Source organism: Dermacentor andersoni, chromosome 5 (assembly GCF_023375885.2).
Source record: "Dermacentor andersoni chromosome 5, qqDerAnde1_hic_scaffold, whole genome shotgun sequence".
Taxonomy (NCBI): domain Eukaryota; kingdom Metazoa; phylum Arthropoda; class Arachnida; order Ixodida; family Ixodidae; genus Dermacentor; species Dermacentor andersoni.
This window is the reverse complement of record NC_092818.1, coordinates 103032562-103053865: the sequence shown is the minus strand read 5'-3', so window position 1 is coordinate 103053865 and position 21304 is coordinate 103032562. Positions and strand designations below refer to the sequence as shown.

General features: G+C 47.3%; 1 protein-coding gene across 3 annotated transcripts in view; it reads right to left on the bottom strand.

The window, feature by feature from the left end:
• Positions 1-21304, bottom strand: part of LOC126530987 (mothers against decapentaplegic homolog 3-like) — a 64390-nt gene that overhangs the window by 26017 nt on the left and 17069 nt on the right. For all 3 annotated transcript variants that reach the window (XM_050178340.3, XM_050178341.3, XM_050178342.3), the window contains exons 4-6: positions 17108-17176; positions 11013-11048; positions 2380-2592 (exon numbers count right to left, since the gene is read on the bottom strand). In XM_050178340.3, coding sequence (XP_050034297.1) covers positions 2380-2592; positions 11013-11048; positions 17108-17176 — 318 coding nt within the window. The remainder of the gene's footprint in view (positions 1-2379; positions 2593-11012; positions 11049-17107; positions 17177-21304) is intronic.

Below are 21304 nucleotides of genomic sequence, written 5' to 3'. Positions count from 1 at the left end.
GGCATGTCTTTTCAGTCGGCACTTCCATGCTGATTGAGCGAACGCAGAAAACGAGAAGTGGACGGTGCACTAACCTAAGCCAAAGGAAGCATTGCCTAAGCACACATACTACAGCACATGGGGAAAGCTACGGCAGCTAGGCTCGAAGCATGTACGAGGCGGCCATTTTGAAATGCCGATGGCGATATGGTAATGCAGATTTAGGGTCTACTCAATTCCAACGCGCACGCAATTTTCGGACCCGTCCTATAGGAAAAAAGTGCGCGTTAGATCTGAGTAAATACAGTAGCTTATTTATTCAAATACAGGTCGACCTTTTTTTTTTTTTCCAGAAATGTTACCCATAATTAGCTATCGACCTATATTCGTGATCAAAGCTAGCAAAAATACTGAATTAATGGAGTTCCAATGTGGAACAGAGCTGTCGCCAGAACCGCAAAGTCCAAGGCCGCAGACCAAAACACCCTGCCATGCATGTCGATGCCATACGTCAAAGCCGTGGTTGCGCATAACACTAATACCTTATTTGCTTGATTCTAAAGCGCATCAATTGTAATGCGCACCAGTACAGTACAGCACTAACTAAATTAACAAGCATGGTGTCGCATGTGGACAAGCAAACATGAACACATCTCACTCGACGACTGCTGAAACTCACTGTGAAAACAGTGAGTAAGCATGGCAGCAGCTGCCTCTCACTTCAATGCGAACTACTATAACCAGCGAAAACGCAGCACATGGCTGACTCTGTCCCCGTCGCAGATCGCTTTCAAGATAGGACAGAGGCAATTGTATCTCCTAAGTGGATCGTCCCAATTATGTCCTGCTTCAGTCCACTGTGTTGCTTTGCTGGCAAAAACCATCTTCTGTTTTGCGCCAGTCCCGCATGCAAGTTTCGGGTACTCCGAACGCCCATGATGCGGCCCGATTTCCATCCATCTCCGCACACATGGTCACTTTCCTTTTAAATGCGGCATCACGATTAACTCAGCACTTCATGCTGATAGAGCCATAGCCCTCTAGATAACTTCCCTGCCTGTCACATGAACGCAAAACGGCCATCGTCTATGGAGGCACCACTTACGTACGGTGAGTCAGCATATTAAAGGTAGCAACAACCCTCACAAAGCGCTAGGCGATCATGGTGCAGCACTGCGGCAGAGTAGCGGCAGCAGATGACCAAAGTTGTTTGCACTCTTCCCATAATAATGGTTTTGAGTGGCAGTTGCAGGCAGTTCAAATAGCGCGCCTGAGTAAAGTGACCTAGCCGGATACCCCAACGTAAGTGGCGCATCCCAGCAGAAGTTCCAACAGCGGCTGCTTTTTTATTGCTTTGCTAATAATTCGGCAAGCAGAAGTATGCTGCTGCTCTTTTATTGATGCACATGGCATTTTTTTTTGTCAGCAGTTAGCACCAAAACTGTAAAAGTGTGCTCGAGACCACCCTATGTAAGTGGCAATACTGCCATAGTTCCGGCCACTTCCCGTTGATTCGCCGATCATCCAGCACAAAAGTTATCCTGGAGGCTATAATAGAGCAAACACAGAAAACGGGAAGACAGACAGTGGACTAATGCCTAAGCACATGGAGGAAGCTACAGCAGCTAGGCTCGAAACGCGTACAAGGCGGCCATTCTGAAATGCTGATGGCGATATGGCAACACAGATTTAGGGTCGTACTCGATTCTAACGTGCACGCCATTTTTTGGAGCCGTTTTTATAGGAAAAAAGTGCGTGTCAGATTCGAGTAAATACGGTACTACAACAACAGAGCTTTAGCGTGTCTGCTATTCAGGTAAGTGCAGGCAGAAGTGGACTGGGCGTTTCACCGGATGAGCAGAGGCACAAACGTGAACGACCACGTCGTGCACGGTGCAGCCACCTGGTAGCACAGAGCTCAACCATGCAAACACAGAGATAACATGGCAGTAACCAAGTGTATTCTGCTTTGCTGCTGGTGTAAATTTTTGGCAGGAGTGTAATCGTGAACACGCCTTTTTAAATGTGGTTACAGCAATAGTAGCTCTGTGGCTAGTTAAGCTATGCGCCACCAAGTGGCTGCATCATACAGGCTGCTCAGGCCACTCATGTTTACCCCCTTCATCACAGCAGTAGCGGTATGGAGGGGCTTTAGTTTACGCCTCCGCCCATCCGTCAAAACACTCAGCTCGCCTGTGGTTACCGGAATACTGGACATGCTCGGTACTGCGACAGAATGCTCGGATGGCCTTAAATTTCGCCCCATGAAGATGCAGCAGCCATGCCTAAGATTTGATCTCGTGCCCTCTGGCTTAGCAGCACAACACCAAAGCCATCACGCCACTATGCCACCACAGGAGGGTGGCAGCAGTTTCACTGGAGGAATAGCATGAAACCCACCGATGTGTTTGCGGGTCTGTTCAACGACCGAGTTGCGGTTGACGTTGGACAGGAGACCGAGGCAGAACCGTTCCGAGCTCGACGGGTCTGTGAAGCCGTCAACGGTGAGGGAGGGCTGTGAAGCGTGGAACGTCTCCCCAACCCGCGTGTTGAGCTCGTAGTACGAGATGGAGCACCAGAAAGCCGGCTCCGTGTACGTCACCGGCTGCACTTCTGCATAACAGTGGTGAGAGTTGTTTTCCGCACAGGATATCAACAGAATGTTTACCCATTCACACCACACTGTAGAAATTATCTGAATGATAATTTGGCAAAAATAGCACTTGACAGTGCTATTTGTGACACATTTGGTTTATCTGCCCTATACAAATTTCTTGTCTTCCTTTTTTGCAACCACTTAAAGGTGCAACTTGTGAATGCTATTTTGACAAGATTGACAACAGACAATGTTGGCTGCCAACTACAGTTAAATCTCGATATAACGAAGTCAGTAAAATCAGCAATTTGCTTTATTATATCGAAATTTTGTTGTATTGAAATTTGACCTTTCATGTAAACAAGTACAGTCGCCGATCGATTTTTCTTACATGGAAAGGGACTGCAGAATTATCCAATTATCAGGCAATAGAAGAAAGCAAACTTGAATAAGAAAACAATTCATTTTGATGGATTTAGGACTTGGTGATGAATGATACACTTTCATGCCACGCTGACGATATCTTCACGTGGGCGGTACGACTCAAGGGGGGACCCTGCGCCCGAAAACATTTTTTTAAATTCTTTGTCGATTTTGATGAAACTTACCGAGTTTATGTATTTCAATGTGCTAGTTTTAAATATACATCCATTTTTCTTGCAGAGTAAATTAAATAACTTTCCAGAAATTGAAGAAATTAAGCTTGATTGCATAATTTGCTTGGAAGTGAGCTTTCTACCAAACTGTACATGGATGGCATAATAAATATTGACATACGAAAATGATGTGGAACTAACGAGTGCAAATAAGCATGTATAGTGTTCTAACCCATTTTTATATCAAATGAGAACATTGCAAACTTCAGTGAGAGAAATCCATCTAACTGCTAAAAAAAAAAACATTTAAAAACATTTTCTAATAAATGCAACAAAGTCATTTTGCGCATTTGCACTCTACACAGATTTGCCTTTCTGGAAAAAATAGAATTACAGTGATAGCACAAGTGGAAGCAGAGATAATGCACCTCTAATACGGCATCATCATCAAAATTGTGGTTTTGAGAAAACAAAGAAGATTTCAGAACTGATATATTGAAAGAAAGTCTGAAAAAACGGCACCAAAGCCTATCAGTAGGCACTACGTATAATTTACGGCCATTTGGCCGTTGCCGATCAACGACATAGCATGCACTGCGAGTACACTCACTTCAAAAGGATAACATGTTTTCGGGCCATCAATTCCCGCGAGCTCCATCCCGATACAACTTCCCCGCAGATCTCGAAAACCAGTCATTTTAGTAGCAAAACCGTAATCCTGATCACTCCGCACCAGCTACGCAGAACCACCACAAGTATTGCACGAGGAAATGCCTAGAAAACTGTTCACTACTGCAAGTCCAACGACAACGTATGGAGTAGCGGGCTTCGCGACCGAGGCTATTACACTATAGGCAGTCGGATTTTCAACAAAACACCAAATCTTTCGCTCTTGTCGAGCGTAGCTTTCTCATATGCTCTTATCCAGTTGCTCTTTAGTTACAACAGCCGTGTTTGATTCTTACGAGAGTGTAATCGGTGTGTGGATATACGTGATCCAGCAAAGCAGTCGAGGCGTTGATGTTCAGTGGCGATACGACTTCAGCGGCGAGCTGCTGGGTATCCTGTGCCGACTGCGACGACGGAATCGCTTTCAGAAGTTTCTTCCGTCTCGTATGTTTCCACCCATAACGATTCACGGAACGAAACCTTGTCGGACCTCCAGAATACCCAGCATAGTCGCGAGACTAAGGCAAAATGGTGGCTGTTTTCGTCGTTTGAGTGCTCGTGGTCCTTGGAGCCAATTGTGACTCGCCATATTGGTCACGTGCTCAAACCGACCAATAATAGCGTGCGTGGCGTATTTTTTTTGCTGTTGCTTTTTTCATAACCGCAGTGCTGGACGGATAAAAAAAATCCAGAAACGTGCGCTTTCGAATGATACCAAAATGGCGCTGGCAGAGCGTGTAGTTATCAAGTTATTCGTAACGAAAATTGGGTGCGATTTGCCCAAATTTAAAGAGCAACGCTTGCGGATTCGCATCTTTAGATCACGATAATGGAAGAACTACACGGTAATTTGTAACCAAATTTCGGAGATAGGCGTGGAAACGCGTCAGGAACGCAGAAAATAAAGACTGAAAATTCAAATTACCCAGGTCTCCCCTTAAGCAAAGCCATCCAGGCTTTCGTGTGCACTCAGTCCCTGCAGCTGATAGCGTGGCTCGCACTGGGACAACGCTATCATGAAAAGTGCCTGCAGCGGAGTGAATGCTTCGCCTGCCTCTTGCTCCAACGGCTCACTGAAACTCGAGATTACACAGCCTCCGATACTAAACATGCGGCAAGACATCTTACACGATGTCACACTGTCTCAGCACGTCCACTCCTTGCACACACCGCAGATTATCTCTAAAGCAGGGTGCACGGCTGCGTATGCACTCAGCCACGTTTACAGCCATGTGTGGCAACTGCCGAGACTACGCACGCCAGAAATTGAGATGCGCGCATGCGCTTGATCACATTACCGCTGGCTCACTCCCTTCTCCCTCTTTCCCTTTGCTCGTGCTGGAAGGCGGCACTCTTGAAGCCACCATCTTTCTTGCCTCACCCTCGCAAACCTTCACTGGCACCTAAAGTACACAGCGCACAGGGTGCGACAAGATGTTATTGTACTTGGACTTTATATGGAACACGATGTGGCTCCACTTCAGCGGTCGCTCTTGGCGCACAGCGAGATTTGAGAGGTGCATTTGCAAGCAGCCGACTGTAACTCAATCTTTAATTCAATGATATGACCATCTGCGTCCACGAAAGCTTCCATTTATTGTCTCTCCATGCCTCAGCAGCGGCAGCCAAGTTTCGTTGTATTGAAATCACATACAGACTTCTGTTATACTGAGGTTCTAGATACATTGTGTTCTATGGACAAGAGGTTACAAATAGTTAAATACTTCGTTATACAGAGAATATTGTTATATTGAAGTTCATTATATTGAGGTTTATCTGCATAACATGTACACTGGCCAGATTACACGTAAGGAAGATTGAAATGAACAAGGCAATGAGTCAATCTTCACTGTGACTTAAACTGTTCAATGATATGCATTTCAGTGCATGTTTAAGAACAAGGGCCTACTGAGAAGCCCGAGAGCACAGTGGCCAAGCTGATAAAGTCAAAGCCACTTAAAACGACACGGGTTTAAACAATATATCAGTTATAACAATGAAAAGCTGCTGCATCATCAACCTTTCTATGTTTTCTATAGGGAAATAACCCGCTTACTACAATGCCGAATTATCGGTTATAATGATTAAGTCTGGCTGCTGGGGGTCCGTACCGAAAGGTAATAGAATGCGAAATCCTTGAAAAGAAAAAGTGAAACGCAAGCAGTTGCACGATCTCCCGCCACCCCCACTGCCGCCACATGCTTCTCTAATGTTGAATTCCAATGACGGCGTCGGAGCAAGTTTGTTCCAATGACAGAGTGAGGGTGGGAGTAAGGTGTTTCAATGAGAGAGTCAGAGTGGATTCAGAGCGGGAGTCACTCCGCGGAGCACAAAAAGATGCTCCGACAAAATCAGCGGAGTGGACCGGAACTCTGTGCGACGTATTTCCTTTACCACGTTTGTCTGCTGGGAGGCGCCACAGGTCACGACTCGCGAGGAAGCAAAAGCTGCTGCACGCTTGGCGAGATATCCATTCCGCACTTTTAAAAAAAACAGGTGAGCGGCGCTGAAGAGACAAGTGACCGGTGCGGCGGTGCTGGGAGCAAAAAGCGGATGGAAATGACAACACGCAAGGTATCCTGGGTAACTTGGCAATATAAGTTCCGCTTCCGCTTTGCTCCGGCGGCGCAGGCTGTGTTCCACTCGCGGATTTGGAGGTGTTGCTCTACACCAGAATCGAGTGCTCGCTCGTGGAGTCTGCCGGCTACTCCGACTCCGCCATTGGAATTCAACATAAATGAGTAATGCACGCCAGCCTCGCGCACATCTCTCCCGTCGCCCTTCCACTGCACAGCACCAACTGCGCTGACAACGTTGCCGGCGCTGCTCCCAGATTGCTTGCTGGGCCCTCACAGTTGGTTATTTATTGAATGGCCCTCATTCTGTGCAATTCTGCTAGTGGATTAAGTCACTCGTGCTTGTCTTTGTTTGTTGTGTCAAAGTAGTTCCTGGCCACACTGTTTCTCAGCCTTGTTTTACTCGCTGCCGAAACAGAAGATGGCTGATCCGCTCGCTGATCAGTAATGCACGACGTTGCTGGTGAAAAGAAAGCACACCGCTATAGATATGGAAACGAAGTGCTTCTAACCGATGAGGCAATCGTCGCGAACATGCTTGCATCGTATAGCAACAGCGATGGCCACAACGGTAGTGCTGACATTGTAGGGAAGACTGCCCCAAAATTGTCCCCGTGGGAGGTCCTGTAGATGAAGTAGTCCCTCATGGGCTTGTTTTCGTGAGGGACCTTCCGCTTCACTACGTGAAGAACCTGGATGCCTTGGAGATGGATGTCGGCAAAGCTTCGCATAAGGCAAGCAAGGCTGATGGACATGCGGTTTTCTCGTGCAAGCCAGTTGGAAATACGTGGCGAGATGCTTTTGGCGATCACGTCCTTGGTTTCTTCAGGATTTCTCGAGCTGAGATGCTGCCACGGCAATGTTCCAGCATTTTTTAAAAGGCATCTTTTCGGGCCACCAAAGCGATGCCTCGGCGGCGCTCGTATGTCACGTGCTGCCCGTCACTCCTTTTGCAGTTGTTCAGGGTGTCTACCAAGTTGACATTCCCAAATTCCCCGAGTTTTTCAGGTTTTCCCCGAGTGCCCCTGTGATATTCCCTGAGTGACACAGAACTTTGTTTTATCTCAAGACGGGCTCCCTACATCATGTAGCCCAATGGTGTCACTCTCTAGTAAGCATGTTAGAAAATGTTAGAAAATAAAAAAACAATCCAATTTTAATAGTAAGGGGCAGTGTCTATTTTATTCAAAAGAAAACAGAAGGGAGGGGCTAGTAAAATGACCAGCAAATAAAATATCTTCGAAAGAAATAGCAAAACCCATTGCAAATTGAGTCGAACATTCTCAAATACGAATAAAAAAGAGATGCACACAAAATATTTTTGAATATGAGCTATTTCTATCAACTGATAGCAAGCTAATTGGTATGAGGCCTGAACTTTATCACAAGTGAGATTCTCTCGTAACAGCTGGTAAGTCAACCTCAATTCTCCTGACACACCTCAGCCCGCGCACAACGCCTCAGTGTTGCGTTTCACTGTTTTTAATAAAGAGTTTTTTTGCTTGGATGAGGGACGGACACCTGCATCTCGGTGTCAGCCAACACTTTGCTTTTAGAGTGCAAGCTCCTTCAAAAAAGCGGCGGCATGCTTCATTTCCCGTTCATTTCTCAATGCATAGGTCCCTTGTCTTCTTGTTCTCTTTCGGCTGTGCGTTCGCCACACAGACTATTTGAAGCATCCTCTTGGACAGTTGTGCAGTCAGCGTCCGATTTTTCAGACTCCATAGGGGCCACGAAAACATGCGAAAAAATGAATGCATGTCTTCTACAGCCCTAAAGGGCTCAAATCGCCACAGGCACGCCCGAAAAAGCTCTGAAGGCCTGCCAGTATACTTATTAGGCCTATCAGTGCTTGTTTTGTGACAGAACATGGCGGATGCATGCGTGCATAATTAAGGAATACATATTGTGTCCCGTAACAGTTGCACCTTCCCACCCTTGTTATGCTTCACAGCGTACCATTGCTGTAATGAGGTGAAGCTGACTTTCGGGAACCAGCATTATGCAATGTGCCATGCGTCGCCAACTTCGAAGCGAATCACGATGACCACAAAGGCGATGTCGGTGCCATGGCTGACAGTGGCGTTTAATGAAAAACTCGGTACAGAACGGCAAGAAGCTTAATACCGAACGTCGAAGCAGCTAGGCCTAGCATCGCTGCGGTGGTGGCTACGACTGCCAGCGGATCTGCGTGCTTGTGTGCCGGTTCGAGGCGGCGTGGTTATACAGTCGCCGACCGATTTTCCAGACTCCAAAAATTCGGACATGCCCGATTATTCGGTCAGCTTCGCGGCACCGCCATTCTCCCCATAGACCATAATGTATAACAACTGCCGAAAGTTCGGACGCCCTGCAACCCCTCGTCTGATTTTTCGGACACTTCTTGAGCCAACTCGTTCGAGGGCATCATGCACCAACTCTGACCGCGGCGCATAGTTCGACTTGCTGAACGCCATTTTTGTTTTGAACGGAGCCTCCTTGCTGCCCCACGAAGTGGCGCTACTGGAAATCCCCGCTCATCATCATCGTTTCTGCCTGGTTCGATAGAGTGGTCGTACAGTAGTTCCGGTTTCAGCTTAGTAAGCCATGTCAAGACAATCCAGCAGCTGATTTCTTTCTTTCGCGCACGACGCTGCGAGTAACACGTTTTTCGTTCGTGCGACTGGTGTCGGCACGGTGGTGTTTGCGTTGTGTGCTGTGTCGAGGTTTCGGTGATCCAAGGTGGCGTACGGAAACATCGCGTCAAGTGTCTAATGGCGCCGACAGTGCCCGCGCAGACTGCGCTGGGGAATGCCGGCAAGCGGGTGCCGGGAGGCCTAAGATTTGTCGCCTTCCGATGTGCTCCCTACTGACGCGGAAAATATTCTGCCGAGACCTGCGCAGTGGTTGCATTGTGATTCCGGACACCGTCTCATTTGACAGTTTCACAAGTGCTGACACTGCTGTACTGACATGCGCAGAACTCGACGACGGCGAGATCGTTCGTCAGGTTTCTGCTGCTCCGCCGGACGATGACTCCGAGTCGGAAGATGACGCACCATGTGCTACGCTGCCGTCGCATGCGGAGCGTGCACAAGCAGTGACTGTGCTTTCAGCCGCCTATAGTGACCGTACGACCCTCTCCGAGATTCAGGCTTATCTGATTGCGCGTAAACGGGACAGCGTGCAACGGCGCACTCACGATTTCTTCAAGCCTACTGCCGAGCCCGAATAAGTGCGTGGAAATAAAGGAGTTCATTTTTTTTTCTTAATCTGCTTTTTCGGACACCTGTTTATTCGGACATTTCCGCAGTCCTCGTGAGGTCCGAATAAACGGTCGGCGACTGTAGTGCGGGTAGTACATAGTGCTAAGTACTCCGGGATCCAGTGCAGTCACATGGGACAGTATGTCCAGTGGAGGTAAGGCAGCAAAAGACGCATACATTGTTAGCGGCACCGTTGAGTTGGAGTTGCCTGGAAGCGAGGCAACAACTTGCGCATATGTTGGGAGGGGAATAGAGATGGAGGGTTGCACGTCAGTTACACGCTGATGACGTCACGCAAAGCTGCGCCAGAAGGCAGACTGGGGCACACAGACAGCAATGACAAGCCCATTGCTTGTAATTCTTTGCGTATCACTGTTCTTATCGTGATACGCAGTTGTGGGTCCGCCGTAGAAGCATATTCGCCAACGTCCGGCTGAAGGCGAACAGACTCAAGTTCGTCCAGGCGCTGACACACTGTGACTGTCAGCGATTGTAGTGGGGTTCTCGGTGGCAACGGCATTGAAGGTGACTGTTCTAATGCCTTTTACAATGTGGCGTACTTTGTCCGACTCTGACATAGATGAACTCGCACGGCGGCAGAGCGCAAGAAGGTCCTCGATATACAACGTGTGACACTTGCCTGGCTGTTGTTGGCGAGTATCAAGGGTTTTCTTTGCGATGGTAGAACGAACCCGCCGGTGTACGAAATGCTTGGCGGAGCTGCTGCTTAAAAGCAGCCCAGTCAGTAAAGTCTATCTTGCGGTTGAAGAACCAAGCCCTCACCACACCCATCAAGTAGAAGGAGACATGGTGGAGCTTGAGGGGGTCATCCGAACAATTAGCAGAACTTACTCGCTCGTAGTTGTCCAGCCAGTTGTCCACATCTTCCCCACGAAGACCAGCAAAGAGATGGGGGTCCTGCTGGTGGCTCCTTAGAATATACAGGGTGGCTTGCGGTGTCGGAATGGTAGCAGTAGAAGTGGAGGGTGGGTTGACGTGAGACATGCTAGCGGACAGTGGGCGCAAGCGGCAGCCTGAACCAAGCTCCAGGGGGTAGGCCGAGCGGATAGAGGACTGAGGATCGAAGAGTCGCCTCCATCACGTATGAAGTCTCTGTTAGAATGTTTACTTGGCCACTTGGCCTGAATAGTTGACATCGAACCAGCAAAGGCACACGCCGAACGATGATGACCTCATGGCCCTGAAGATGAGGATCCATCAATGTAGGGTGCAGATGAATACGTGCATAACAAACGCCCACAATACTACTAGTTTAGCATTATAACCAATTTCAAAAAAGTGAAAATTCATGATTATGCTACTGTGTGACCAAAAACAAATTGTTACGAACCTGGTGAAGGGCTGGGTGAAGAGAGGAGTACCGTATCTGTAAGGAACGGAAAGACCACATCAGTGGATCAGTGCTAAGTACAAAAAAAAATCATTACATAACACTATTTTGCAATTCTTTCTAATGCTTAGACTACCGTATCAGAATCAGTTGACTCAAAGTGGTGGGTGTTAAGAACTGAATTAAATTGGTCTAAAAGAAGCTTTACATTACCCAAGTCCTGCATCTCTACCACAGATTTGTTCACAATGACTGGTAAGCTCAGATAAAACTTGAACATTTACGAACGTTCAATACTGCAGTGTTAACCCTTTACTGCACTTTGTTGCATTTACGCAACATTCTGATGAACGGCGTTAAAAACCGAAGCAAAGTCAGTTTGGAGCTGCCTGTACACGTTGTTGCATATCCGCAACATTGGTCTGTAAAACGCGCCACCTTGTGCTGCAATCTGTGCTAATCCTTCGCATCTTCTACTAAAACAAACGTGACGGAGGCTGCGCACGCGCGCGAGCAGTTATATAGGTAAGTTTTACAAATTGTAAATGTATTTCTCCATAAGACAAAGCGCAAAAAAAATTCTTACGCTATGCTCCACATCCTTCCGACTCTGTAGGTACAAAAAAACATTGTCATTTCGGAATAGTTTGTTCCTGGCGACAGAACATTGCTATGTTGCACAAATGCAACAACGTGTACATAGTTTATTTTCTTTGGAAAAGTGAAATGGCTCCGAAACGCTGGTATGGCCAAGAACTTCCTCCTGATAGTGAAGGCAGGGACTATTCAAGTACAGTGAAACCTCGTTAAACCGTAGTTGGCCGGAGCTCGGAAAAGGTACGTACTAAACGGTAGTACTGCTTAACCGAAATAGCGTGAGATCGCCCACTTACCTGTCAAAAACGGAACTCGGAGAGAATGCAATGAAAGGGCAAAAAACGTACACTATTTATTCATTTTGGGCGACAAAAGTCTGTGATCTTTGTTTGATGGCGCGGCGGCCTGGCAGCGACGACAGCCGCCTCAAACTCACTTAAGGGGAGACGCGGGTCTTGAAATGACAAAAAATCGCAAAAAAGTCGATTTTCCGAAAAGTGCGTTTTCGCTACGTTTATACATTCAAGAATCCCTCCGCGAAATCTAGAACCTAAATTTAATCGGAAAATAATAAAAAAACACACTTATACGGGCCACGGTGGCCGCGGAATTAGCAAAACTTCGCCAAAAATGTTCGAACTTCGCGCCGTCGTCATTTGCGAACGCGTTGGCCGGCGGGCGCCATTTTGAGCTTGTTTGGAAGCTGCTTTCTTTGTGCGTATTTTGCGTCGGTTCAAAATGGCGTAGGTGAGGAGGAACCGACGCTATCGCGTCATTTCTGAAGGATGCGCCCGTGCCGCTGATTGGCCAAAGCACACACGCCCCCCGCGCGCCTCGCTCCTATTGGTCCAGCGCCGTTTGAGTGCCGATTCCCGCGTTCCCGACAGGCTGGTCGCTCTCGTGCGCGCTGCGTGTTTGTCTCTGTGGTTTCATCGCGCCGCTCGCTTCTCGACAACGTTCGATGAAGTGTCTTTTTCGCTGCCTGATGGCTGGAGGAGATCGTCGTCTGAAGACTACTACGCGTCAAGCGTTCGGCAAGGCGCGATGGCGGCCGTGGAATGCGCGATAGAAGACGGATAAGCTTGTCGTGTACCCGGAGTTGCCGGCTGCTGGTCTGCCTGAAGATTCTGCCGGATCGAGTTCCGAGCTGCAATCCAGTACGTCTAGCATCAACACTTCGTCCACCCACGCCTCGCGTGTTGGCGCAGACCGTGTAGATACCGTTTTCTTCACGACCGAAGAAAGAAGCAAGCGCGCAGCGATCGCCGATAAGGCGAAAACGCGCCCGGCGTCGCAGTCTGCAACGGAGCGAAAGTTGGAGCTGCTGGGTGTTGACACGAAAGAGGACGTCAGCGACAGCGGAACGGAACTTGCGATCGTGGATTTATCCGTGGTGCAATACTTTTTTGGACTTATGCCGTGTCCCGTGTGCGCCAAGAAAACGCTGATGCTTTCGAAGGACCCCGCCAAGGAGTACGGGCTCTGTGCCAAGCTTGTGCTGGAGTGCTCCACGTGTGGCATGCGCGAAAGGATCGTCGGAGGTTCACATGTCCAACAAGGATCACAAAAACAGAAATGCTTTGATAAACAAGCTTGCAAAGAGGCACAAGCCACCAACAGACTCTGCCTACAGTCTTGGGCATTTATAGGTATAGGTGTGACCTTTTGCTGAATGCACAATTGTGAGAGTGTGCAAGAGATATAAATTTTTTTTACAATTTAAATTCTGGGATTTTACGTTCCAAAACCGTGATTTGATTGAGCGCTACAACACAAGCACATGAAGTTTCTTGCATTTCAGCTCCATTGAAATGTGGCGACCACCACTGGGATTTGATCCCAATTTTTTGTTGTAGCCGTAAACTTTGTGGAAAGGACATATTTTGTTGTGGCCATGAACTCTGCACAACTTTATTTGCATAGGGATGCCATTTGTGTGCCTTGTGTTCAACAAGGAACTAAAATAGGAATGTGAAGCTCATGGTGCTAGCTTTCTGGCATTGCTTTCAATGACTATGCATGATTTTGCAACCAATATCTCAATGTTATTTTTGCAGAATGGCCATATATATGTCATGAACTTGTTGCTGAAAGACAGGGCTACATGGTGGTGCAATTAATATTGCCATATTGTTAGCCCATTAAAAGTTACAGTGAACTGAAAGTTCAAACTCATTTTTCTCAGCTTCATTTTTTTGGACACCGCACACTGCCTTACGGGGGATCTTCATATGTTCTTTCGAAGTACCAGCAAAATGTTTGGTATCAATATATTTGTGTCGAATGGATCTAGCCGGTGATGCTATTTATTTCTAAAGCTGCCGGCTAAATTTTAATTGCCACTAAATACAAACGAAAATTAGCAGAAATATTTGAATTATGTTTACATCTGTTATTTTTGCATTATAATTGCACTGAGAACAATAAAAATAGCATCACCGGCTAGAGCTACTCTCTGGCGTTCTGGCCATATACTTTGTTTTTCCTTTTGACAAAATTAAGTTTTTGAAAAGTCCCGTAAGAAATTGATTGAATTTCTGTATTAAAAACTTTGCATCATTTGTTCTAATGAAGATATACAAAATCTAATTATATATTTGCAATCAGCAGAAAGAACTGAACAATACTGTTAAATATCATCCCGTTCACACTAAAATTAACAAAATTGGTTTTAAGACCCACATCTCCCCTTAAGCCGCGAGCCAGCTTTTCCACCAGCCCCCTCTTCTCGGCAAACACCCGCATGAGGCTCACATAACGTGCAGCTTCTGCCACTGTCGGGCCTGGATCGCCCGTGCTGTCACTGTCGTTACGCGACACTTCGGCAACAGAGGCAACTATAGCCTCGTCGGACATATCCGGAGAAGTCTGAACATCGCTATCGATGTCCCTGAAGTCGGTGAAAGAAATGCCTTGGGTAACACCGTGCCGCTCCAGCACTTCGGCGAGCAGTGTTTCACAAGCTTGGTCGACGGCGTCAGATGACTGGTCGACGGCGTCAGATGACTGGTCGACGGCGTCGCTAGCATCCTCGGCGTCACCCGCACACACCGTGAAGCCAGCGCGCTTGAAGCAGTTCTGCACAGTCGCCAATTCAACATGGCGCCACGAGTATTCGAGCAGGTGAATTGCGCCCAGCAGATCAATTGAAAAAATCTTGCCACACTCAAAGGCCAGAAGAATTCTGCGCAGCAGATTCTTTTTGTAAAGCTGTTTCACAGCCCGAATGACACCTTGGTCCAAGGGTTGTGCAATCGCTGTGGTGTTAGGAGGCAGAAACACCAATTTTACAGCCGCAAGGTTATCAAGCGCGACATGCGCCGAGGCATTATCCAAGATAACAACAACTTTTCTGTTTTTCGCTGCGAAACGGCGGTCGATGAGGCGCATGTACTCTTCAAAAAGTTTCGACGTCATCCACGCTTTCGTGTTGCTGCGGTAGACAACTCCGGAGGGCAGTCGGGCGCCTTTAAAACATCTCGGCTTGGCCGACTTCCCGATCACGAGAAGTGGAAGTTTTTCACTTGCCGACATGTTTACACCGAACGCAACCGAAATCCGGTCCTTGGCATGCTTGCCGCCGGTGCACGTCTCACCTTTAAACGCAAGCGTCCTGTTTGGCAGCAGCTTGAAGAATAGCGCCGACTCATCTATATTAAAGATATCGTCGGGCGCGTAGTCGGTCAGGATGTGCCTCAGCTGACCACTTTGCCATTGTTCTGCCCCATCCACGTCGCCAGCGGCACCTTCTCCTGAAACGACTCTTGTGTTTACGCCATGCCTCGCCTTGAACCTCGCCAGCCAGCCATTGCTGCATACAAAGTCATCGTGGTTCAGCTGCGAAGCGAAAACCAGGGCCTTCTCCACAAGTAGGGGTCCGCTGACAGGCAAGTTCTTCGACCGCGCTGCTTTTAACCAGTTCACCAGCGCCTCCTCCACGTCAGGAAAAGTCGAACCTCGTATACGACATCTTTTCGCGGTCGCAGCAGCACTGCCGAACAACTTTTCCTTTGCATTCCATATGCCACACACGGTAGTTAAAGGTAAATCCCTTTCGCGTGCCAGCGCCGACTTCTTCATGCCACGTTTGATGGCACGAACGATGTCCATTTTTTCCTGAATGCTAAGCACGCGGTGTTTTTGCCCGAGCTTCGGCATGACGAGAGTCCTAACTCGTACGACGTCACAACGCTTTCTCGTAGCAAATAAAGAACGCTCTCTGGCACGGCGCCGAAGTGATGTTGATGTTGATGTGGCTTCTCGGACGGGGAGATGGATGAATGCTTCACCTTTCCAAGCGCCCTCTGCGTTTGCGCTTGGAGGCCGTTCGGATCTCTGAGGCTTGTTGTTGTTCTGCCGGGCCGCCCGACGGGGACGATGTACCGCCGTGATCGCGCGACGAAAAGTGAAAACACTACTTTTTAACCGATACGTACGCGACAAGCTGGTACGGTTTATGCGGATACAAAATGCATTATGTTCAATGGCCGCCGAGTCGGGGATTTCACTTTACTACTTTTAAAACGGAACTACTGTTTAAGCGGGTACGGCTTAACGAGGTTTTACTGTAGTCACGACAGCCACGAGTGTAAGTCCGTTTCGATTCAATATGTGGACAAGATGCTCTCTGGTCGAATTTCCTTTTTTCTTTTCAAAAGTACGCTGTGCCTCCGCACGTTGCTGCGTCACGTCGTCACGGGCACAGCTTTACGTCTGTGCTTCGATGTTCTACATATTGACAATAACCCGAAAACACTGCAATGTTTCGTGGTCGCACGGGAATCTGCGTGACATACTGCACGAAGTGTGGGAACCACCTGTGCTGCACAAGCATGTACAAGTGCTTCTTTTTGTTCCACATTAAATCATAGGTGCACCAATGATTGTCTCGTGCAAATAAGCATCTGAGTATGAATCGCACTAAATCTATCTTTTACTTTCAACTTCTTCTTTATTTGCACATTGTTGCAAATATGCAACATACCCTTTTTCTGCAAATTGAAACCACAGACATTCGCTAAAGTAAGTTTCGATGTGAGTACAGGTACTGTTATGCTTCCCTACAACTCCATGAATAATATGTTGAGGAAGCAAAAAATTGTGCAGTAAAGAGTTAACAATTCACTGGACTGACTGCAAGCATTCAAGTAAAAAAAAATGTATGAACAACACCAAATAAAAGCACGAAGCCCTTTATGATGCAGACACAACCATAGCTTGGCATTCTGGCACAGTGAAAAACAGCTAGCAGTTCAACATCCCTCACCCGTGGGCAACAGAGGAACGAATTTTTGAAAAATGCCAGAATTAACACCAAAAGCCAAATCAATGGTTTGCTGAACATCTTAATCATGATTTCACTGTGTCTCAAAAAGTTTAGGTGCTCAGAATAATAAAGGTGAGTAAAAGTAAATCTGTTTGAGAGCCATTCGAAATTCAATGTTTGCATATTAGCAATGTGTCTAATTTTACTGCGGCAAGCTTTTCTGAAAACTCACCCATGCTGTCAGCGCCATTTTGATCAGTGGTTTCTCCGTCTTCGCTCATGTAACCCGGCGGAGGTGTTTCTGCGAAGGCATGGCAGAAAATAGTACCAGCTGAGCTGTACACTCTGCAAAACAGGGCACCATGAAATGGTTTGTTTCAAAACTGTTACAGCTAAGCGGGGTTTTGTAAGTGCACAAATTGCTGCATACTTCCTTGTCACGTTTTCTTCACCAATGCAACACCGCTGAATACAGAGCAACCATTACACTTGAACCATACTAGTGAAAATTGGCTGCATTGATCACTTACAATGTATGCCAATCAGCTACACCAGCAAAAAGCAAACAGAGCAACAACTTGTGAGTGGCCACGTTTTCCAACAACGCCCATGTCACCTTGGGGCTTTGCCAGCACGACAACAAAGAGCAAAATACAGTCGCCGACCGTTTATTCAGACCTGACGGGGACTGCGGAAATGTCCGAATAAACAGGTGTGCGAAAAAGCAGATTAAGAAAAAAAATGAAATCCTTTATTTCCACGCACTTATTCGGGCTCGGCAGTAGGCTTGAAGAAATCGTGAATGCGCCGTTGCATGCTGTTCCGTTTAGGTGCAATCAGATAAGCCTGAATCTCGGAGAGGGTCGTACGGTCACTATAGGCGGCTGAAAGCACAGTCACTGCTTGTACACGCTCCGCATGCGATGGCAGCGTAGCACATGGTGCGTCATCTTCCGACTCAGATTCATCGTCCGGCGGTGCAACAGAAACCTGACGAATGATCTCGCCGTCGTCGAGTTCAGCGCATGTCAATACAGCAGTGTCACCACCTATGAAACTGTTGTCACGTGGTAGTGACGGTGAAGAAAGAAGCAATACGGTGAAATACAAAACTAGCTTTTATTGGGCGAACCTGTGCCCACAAAAACAGGCTACACTTATAGCACAACGATAGCGGCGAACACGGTCGGCGATCGTCGGAAAACTGATTAGCGGGTCAAGTGCGTCGGCTTTTATAGATCAGTCGTCGAATGTTCCAGATTAACTGATGGGACCCGCGTGTCTTCCACAAAGTTCTACACCATTCGTGTCACGCGATAAAATCTGATAACACAAGGTTCGGCGACAACAGACACGCGGATAGAAGCGTCGATAACTTTCCAGAAACGTCGGATACATGCAGGCGCATCCCTCGCTGTGCGATTACAGTTGTTAAGCGGCGAAACGTGGTTGCCCGATAAAGATAAGTACACGTGTCACTGTCAAATGAGACTGTGTCCAGAATCACAATGCAACCACTGCGCAGGTCTCGGCAGAACATTTTCCGTGTCAGTAGGTAGCACATCGGAAGGCGACAAATCTTAGGCCTCCCGGCACCCGCTTGCTGGCATTCCCTAGCGCAGTCTGCGCGGGCACTGTCGGCGCCATTAGACCCTTGACGTGATGTTTACGTATGCCGCGTTCGATCACCGAAACCTCGACACAGCACACAAAGCAAACACCACTATGCCGACACCAGTCGCACAAACGAAAAACGCGGTCTCAGCTGCTGGATTGTCTTGACATGGCTTACTAAGCTGAAACCGGAACTGCTGTAGAGCCACTCTATCGAACCAGACAGAAACGATGATGATGAGCGGGGATTTCCAGTAGCGCCACTTCGTGGGGCAGCAGGGAGGCTCCATTCAAAACAAAAATGGCGTTCAGCAAGTCGAACCATGCACCGGTCAGAGTCGGTGCATGGTGCTCTCGATCAAGTTGGCTCAAGGAGTGTCCGAAAAATCAGACGAGAGGTTGCAAGGTGTCCGGATTTTCGGCAGTTGTTATACATTATGGTCTATGGGGAGAATGGCGGTGCCGCGAAGCTGACCGAATAATCGGGCATGTCCGAATTTTTGGAGTCTGGAAAATCAGTCGGCGACTGTATTACAGCAGATCCAATGCAAATGTTGGAATCTACGTTAAGAAACATATTTCAATTAAATGCTGCACAAGGACACAAATTATTCTTGCAATTCTGTGAAAAAACAATTTTATCGCAACACCACCGACAAGTTCAAGACTACTTTTTCCTTTTCTGCAGTAAAAAATCTTTTCATAGAATTCAACAAACATAAATTGACACTTTTCATAATTGTAAACCTAGCTTTTCCGCAAGGCAGCTTGCCGAACTACTGGTGGTGTAGTCATTTTTTGCAAACCCTGTGTACAAGCACAGTATGCTTGTACACTGGAACGTCATTAGAGGCACCGAGTATGAAGGTTCGAGTCCCGCCACCGGACGCTGTTTCCTTTTTTAAATTTTTTTGTATGAGTGAGGAGAAATCTATTTGGTGAGAATCGAACCAGCAACCAACCGACCGACCCAGGTGAAACCGTAGGACGGTAGGTAAAGAAAGCTTCACTTTAAAGAATACCGATTTTTGCACATCGAGCATATTGCTTTTTGCTAGGTTTGGTACTCAATCACGCGAAGAAATTCAATATTCCCGTGTCTAACACACTGTCAAGGAACACGGGTCCTTGTCACTGCCACACATGGCCCCAGGCACAAGCAGCGGCTCATTATCGCACTTCTCTCTTGCTGCAGTGCGTAGCTGGTGAAGCTAGGCGTGCAGGCATGCCTTCCGAAATCACGTCCTCAGAGGCCACACCTACTGCGCCGCGCAACATATCACGGTGCTATACTTGCACGCGGTTGTTGCTGTTTGGTGCATAGTCGACCAAAGCTTAGTAGCATCCATGCAGCATTCTTAAAGCCGTGAAATCGTCCTGACAACAAAAGCGGGGGATAGGAGACAAATTGACTGGCAACAACTTTGCTCACAGCCCACATGTATGCGACATTGTGCGCGTTATGTTCGAAAAATCGAGCAAGACACAGTACAGGGTCCAAAACTTCGGTCACCGTTTTTCGTTGGCCATACAGACGAGGAGTACGGGATCTAGCTCAGCGTCACCGCAATCGTTCGCTGCCATGGTGCCTGAAAAGCAGGCCTATCCAGTTGCTTACGCAATGGTACAGCTGCAGGGCAGAACATATTGAAAGCAGACAACAGCAAATGGGAAAAACAAAACAGTGGTATGATCCAGGCTAGTTTGGCTTGGCACTAATGCAGCCAACATTGCAACTGACTTCGTTTGTGAAAAACTAGCTATGTGGATCTCCAAGTGGGTTCCGCATGACTATATGCGGCGGACACAAGCTGCAGCCATTTGTGAAGCAAAACAATGCGAGCGGCAATTAAGCATCCCTCGTTCTGCGTTTTGACAATGCAGAAAACTGGACTGCCATTGCTTCAAATGAGATGTAATCCTACCACTGGCGCAACAAGTGACAGTTTTCACTGGTGTTGTAAGTAACAGAAAAACAATGCAGTTAAGCTGTTATAAGCAATCACATGTTGCACGGCACAGCTGATGCTTGGTTTGCATTAACCGATACACGAGTGCCTTGAACTCCATTCACAAAGCCACGTCACCTACATAAGTGACGGTGCCTTTAATTTCGTTTTTATGAGCTTTTACACAAAAATTATGAGTCAGTAAAGTGGTTGTTCTCTGTGACCGGACGTGGGGAAAGCTCATGCGATGGAGTTGGAGGAGTCGTAAAACATCAAGCTTCACTTCACAACCTACGGGCAGAACATGGCAAAGTGATACAGTTGGCATCTCCAATGGTCACATAACTTCTAGGCAAGTTTAAAAACATCTGGCCGATTCATACACTTGCGAGCGAGACTGATAAAAGGAAGGAGTGGGAACTCGTGACCTATATGAAAGACATCTGTTCATGGCATGTTTGGCTATGCCGACGAAATGCAACTCGCTTTAAACATGTTTTGTCTGGGGCCAAAACTGCTGCCGCCATATTTCACACAATCGAAAATTTTTTAACTCTAGTTGATTGCATCTGGTAAGAAAATGAACACCCTTGTGTTTACTAAACCACCTCTTGGCGACTGCTTTTTAGGAGCCCGAATTATTTTTGCCTGTCATAACCAACTAATAAATTCAGAATAGCTCAACAACACATTGAGTGAAGGCATATGTGAGCATCCAAGATGTGAATTCCATTCCACAGAATCAGATTAGAGAAAGGAAAGTAGCTACTGGAGTGCTGCCTCTTGGCGATGAGTATCGGTGCCTGCACTCAAGTGACGAACTACACGAGTGAATTTTGTTCCTTTTTTTTTTCTTTTCAAAAACA